The following is a 5147-nucleotide window of genomic DNA, read 5'->3' as shown; positions in this document are numbered from 1 at the left end:
ACACATAAATGCAAAAAAACAACATAGTATTTATTAAGCCAGTCTAATACAATGATCACTTATCAATGAGCAATCTTTAGATCATTTACAAATACATGCTTTCCATTGCTGCATAATTACGTTTAAAGTCGTAAAAGTTCTTTTAAAGAAAAGCAGTGATGGAGAGGGAAACCCTCGGAATCTCAAGGCATCTATCGAAATTGAAAGTGTCGTGTTACGCAGACCCTATCACTGAATGGAAAGGTGCAGGTACATTTCACCAACTATAAAATGTAGCGGGCATCGTACAATGCATCAGTTAACAATTTGTCGTCGAATCAAACCCAGCAACATGATCGCCATAGTAAGTGAAGTTAAAAGTGAAAAAACGCCTCGCGAAAGTGACGTAACGGATCTTGCAACTTGGTTAATAGAGTGAAAAACGCGTCCTATTTTGTTTTTTCTGTTTTTAAGTTTATGTAACGGTTATGTCATTTGTGTGTGCTAGTTCCGTATTTGAAATGATCTTTTTGGGTCATTGTTTACTTTGTACTTTAAAATGGAAGTACTTACCTACTTAATGTTGAATCATAAACTTTTATAGTTAATCCAGATTAATATATACTTAATACATTTTGTATGGGTGGATATTTCTTAAGCCACAAATTATGTATATATGTCTTAATTTATATACTTACCAAAGGAACGTGATTTAGCGCATATGCGAAATCACTTTTTGTTAAGATATTAATTGACATTTATCCAGTCAAATACTAACTTCTCTTTTTGTATTCATCTTTATCAGAATATTAAAACTAAAAAACACAAAAACATTATACTTCCATTCCGTCACTTGTGTAAGAACCCAGTATAAACAGTGCACAAATATATACAGGGTGGCTAAAAAATAAATGCAATCCCGTTGCCAGGGAGGTTTTGGGATTATACTGAGCAACTTTTACTATTGGACCAACCACGAAATCGCGAAAAAAAAATTTACCCTCCCATAGACCAGCCAAAATGTATGAAACAGCCAAATTTTTTTACGCGATTTCGTGGTTGGTCCCATAGTAAAAGTTGCTCAGCATAATCCCAAAACCTCCCTGGCAACGGGAATGCACTTATTTTTTGGCCACCGTGTATAATGTGCTAAATATGAAAACTCTATACTCTATTAAACAGAAAAAGCTATCAAGTAAAATAAAAAACATTGTTGGCATTGGTAGCGCGTTGGACCGGTTATCCAAAGATGTGGGTTCGAATCCCACGTTGGCCAGAATTGATCACAGTTAATTTTTTCATTGTGATAGAAATCAATATATACAATTTATAATTACAAAAATGTAACTGTTCCAGAAGTCAACAACCATCCTCCTACTGGTTGCCTGCGCAGTGGCGTACCCATACCCGGATGAATGGGAGCCAGAAGGCCACTCACACACTGAGCACACCAAACCGTACCACGTTACTGTTGTCAAGAAGATCGGCGTACCGATACCGCATCCGGTCGCTGTTTCGGTACCGCAGTATGTGAAGATCCCGATTCCGCAGCCGTACGCTGTGCATGTCACTGTGGAGCAGCCGATTCATGTCCCTGTTTACAAGGTAAGCCTTCTAAAGAAAAAACATCACCAGTCGTAATAGAATAGGCTGCGGAACATGACTTTGGCAAAAAGGTCAGAACAATGGTACCTACCACATCCGGTGGCTGAGTCGGTACCGCAGTATGTGAAGATCCCGATTCCGCAGCCGTACGCTGTGCATGTCACTGTGGAGCAGCCGATCCATGCCCCTGTCTACAAGGTAAGCTTTATAAAAAAAACATATGTGTAAACGTTCTTACACCTTAGACAATAAAGTCGTGTTCACATATTTTTGAGCCATTTGTTTGGATCGATATTTTTGCCTTTGACGTACCTACACTTCACTGAAATGACAGAAACCGCAGAGAAATGTAAAAGAGAGAAAAAAGGTAAAAGTTAGGAGAATCCTAGAGGATCCGATCCGCCGATCGTCCGGTTCACCGATTAATTATTATTATTAATATTTTATTTCAAGCAACATGGCTCATAAAAGCAGTGAAACATTAAAATTGAAATTTAAAAAATAAGAATAAAATTAAAATTAATGAACTACATATATAGATTAACAGCCAACAGGTAAGATGACATTAATGATTACCAGCAGCTAGTGGAATTAATGATATTGACCAAGAATAAACATTTTACATCCAAAAGGTACAGTCGCCATCAAATATATCGGAGCGGCCAAGGCGCTCACAAATATCTGAACACGCCTCTATTGTCAAGGCATCAGAGTGCATGTTCAGATATTGTGAACACCCTGGCCGTTCCGATATATCTGATGGTGACTGTACAACAATCAAGAGAGGACAACCGTTGGCTTCAAATCCTTGTTCTTGTAATTTCGAGGAAATTAATAAAATGTGGCAGACATCCATGTAATGATGAAGCAGCATGATAATACTAAGGACATGCCAGATCGTCAGCCAATTGTTAATCCCGAAAAAGTTTGACAGAGACAATGTTTGAAACACCTTTTTCTGAAAATTGTTAATCCCTAACATGCAAGAAGTTTGACAGAGACAATGTGTGAAACACTATTTTCTGTGCTTGACAGTGACCCAGTGGGTTGCGTGAACTCAATTTGAACCACTGTTACCTTTAAAACGGATCGCATTTAATGTGATTTGATGTACTCTATATTTGCAAATGTAGGTAAGTCAATGGTGTTGACTGAGAGTGAAGATTGCACCCATATATTTTTTTAAAGTTTCAATCTTTGCCGGCTCTTTTGCTCTTTCATTACTTAATCAGCAGAGCAGATCATCACAGATTTATACATTTGAAATAGGGATCCAAATCACAACACGGAAACATGACCTTTGACTTCGACTTTGTATTGCATCTCTTTCGGAGGAAAGAAAAACAAAAGATAACTAACAAGATCCGTAGGTATTTGCATTGAGAAGTAAATATTAGCATTCAGCATAAAATCATCGATAAATGTCATTCACCTACATCTGCAAATGTCGTGTGCCGCACCGATTATGCAATTAATTTTCTCTTGTCGCCACAATCTGATTGTTAGCGAAACCGCACTTGTAAATGGCACTAGATCATTCTATTATTTTGACTGAAGGTATGTTAAATAGGAAATCTTATCCCTTCATAATAACTGTGACAAAAAATGTTGGCGCGTAGGTAAGTAATTGTAGAATTTTAACTGTTTTATGGTCATTATAAAACATAATGACGTATTTATCTATATTTTTGGTGTCCTCTTGTTTGTTACTATAAAATTGTTAGAAAAATTAAAGGTGGCTACTATATTTTTGAAGAGTCAAGCATAATCATTACGGCCGGAAGCGCTATTGCAACAAAAACGTTAATAGGCTAGCTATTAGACTACTAGTAAAATCAGTTTCTGTTCTCGAACTTTAAAGACGATTTTGCTACTATGGAATTTATATGAAACACTAGCATGTGACGTCACAATCAAATTACCTACTCTTTATAGTTTTATACGGGTTTTAAAATAGAAATTGTGTCTAAAATTAACTGCTGTCTACGTTACTCCATTAATCTTCTGGTGCTTTATTTCATGCATGTTGTAAAATAATTTATTTTAAATACAGTCAAATACCCTATTCAAAATAATTCCATCCGCAAGGCTTTCAAAATCACTTTAATCCCAACATGTCCGATTCATAACTTGCTCACCGTATCACGACACTCATACCTGCAATTGTCAATTATTACATAAAAGCCATTTGCTAAAGTAAAAGTAAGTGACAGTTACTAGAGCGTGTTCTTATTTTGAAAAAACAACCATTCCTCCCGCGTCCGTTGATGGCGTAACGTTCTAACATCGAACGCTCCGAGCGGCTCATTGAACATTATTGGATTTAACGCTTCGTTTTTGTTTACTTTACGAGTATCTGATTAATTGTAAAAAAAACGATTGGTCAAGACTGGTTGGGTCCAAATTAGTGAATTGAATTGTCTGTAAATGTTTAATTTGAACATGGAGAAAATGTAACGGACATAAGTCGTATTTTAGTCATCGCATCGAAAGTTTAAAGTCACGCTGATTCTAAAAAACAGGCACTAAGCATGTATTTTTAATTTCTAGGTCGTGCCCCAAATCGTAGAGAAACCCGTGCCCTACACCGTGGAGAAGCCCGTGCCCTATGATGTCGAGAAGCCGTACCCCGTCGAGGTCGAGAAGAGGGTCGAGGTTCCCATCCCCAAGCCCTACCCCGTCCACGTGCCGGTCTACAAACACATCTACCACCACAAGGGAGGCAAGAAGCACTAAAAAAAGAAAAAAAAAGCTTGTACCGCAAGCGTATTTTTCTATTCATAAATCATAACAATTCAAAATCGGAAAAGAAAAAAGTTTACAATGTAAACTGTGTCTTTTACCGTTCGGTATTGCCATATTTGGCTTCATGTAAATAAAATAAATAGTTATGGATGTTTAAGGCTAGTACGTGGGTACCCTGTGACCCAACCAGCCCACCCTGCAGTTCATTGTGATATTTATTGTGTGTTGATATTGTTTGATCGTTGTTGACTATTGTGTAATTGTTGTTAATTGTACTTTAATGTAAGTTTGTTAAATAAATAATGTACAAAATATTTTTTTGTCTTTCCATTAACTCTTGCTTTAAGTAATTTTGACATGAATTATTAAGGTGAACCTTCCTAAAAATCTAAGTATATATATATTATATTTGCCGTAAAAGTAACTAGCAGTACCTGAGGCTCCGCTAACGTAAGATTCAGTTAAACGTTAAAAGTTAAAGCGTGAAGAAGTAACAGACAGACAGACAGAGTTACAAACTAATTTATAAAATAATGTTAGAACAAAACCGACTTCAAAAAACAGTTTAAAATGCCACTTTAAATATTTAAAACCATAGTTCATATCATAACAAAAATATCTCAATCTCATAACTATATGTATGCCTTTAAGATTTGAGGAGTTCCCTCGATTCCTCAGGGATTCCATTATCAGAACTGGGTTTTGAGAAAAATGGGACAAATCTGCATGTATATACTTTCAATCAAAAAAAGAGTTATTTCAGTAGTTTATTTCAGTTTATAATTTATATAGTAGTGTTTCTACTTAAAATAAAAACT

At 36.1% G+C, this 5147-nt stretch overlaps 1 protein-coding gene across 1 annotated transcript; it reads left to right on the top strand.

Annotated features, from left to right (window-relative positions):
• Nucleotides 1–269: 269 nt before the first annotated feature.
• LOC134748149 (uncharacterized) lies at nucleotides 270–4361 on the top strand. The gene is made up of 3 exons (XM_063682856.1): nucleotides 270–343; nucleotides 1336–1584; nucleotides 4135–4361. Exons 1-3 carry the CDS (start codon nucleotides 290–292, stop codon nucleotides 4318–4320), a joined length of 489 nt encoding a protein of 162 aa, XP_063538926.1. The 5' UTR covers nucleotides 270–289; the 3' UTR covers nucleotides 4321–4361.
• The last annotated feature ends 786 nt before the right edge of the window (nucleotides 4362–5147 follow it).

The sequence above is a fragment of the Cydia strobilella genome, chromosome 16, assembly GCF_947568885.1.
Source record: "Cydia strobilella chromosome 16, ilCydStro3.1, whole genome shotgun sequence".
Classification (NCBI taxonomy): Eukaryota; Metazoa; Arthropoda; class Insecta; order Lepidoptera; family Tortricidae; genus Cydia; species Cydia strobilella.
The sequence above is the reverse complement of the archived record's forward strand: the minus strand, read 5'-3'. Positions and strand labels throughout refer to the sequence as shown.

Excerpts from the sequence above, each read along its gene's own strand:
- LOC134748149 (XM_063682856.1), top strand. The coding sequence starts at position 290 with ATGCATCAGTTAACAATTTGTCGTCGAATCAAACCCAGCAACATGATC. Across the intron at positions 344-1,335 it reads CCAGCAACATGATCGCCATA|AAGTCAACAACCATCCTCCT; the intron begins GTAAGTGAAGTT and ends TAACTGTTCCAG. Across the intron at positions 1,585-4,134 it reads TTCATGTCCCTGTTTACAAG|GTCGTGCCCCAAATCGTAGA; the intron begins GTAAGCCTTCTA and ends TTTAATTTCTAG.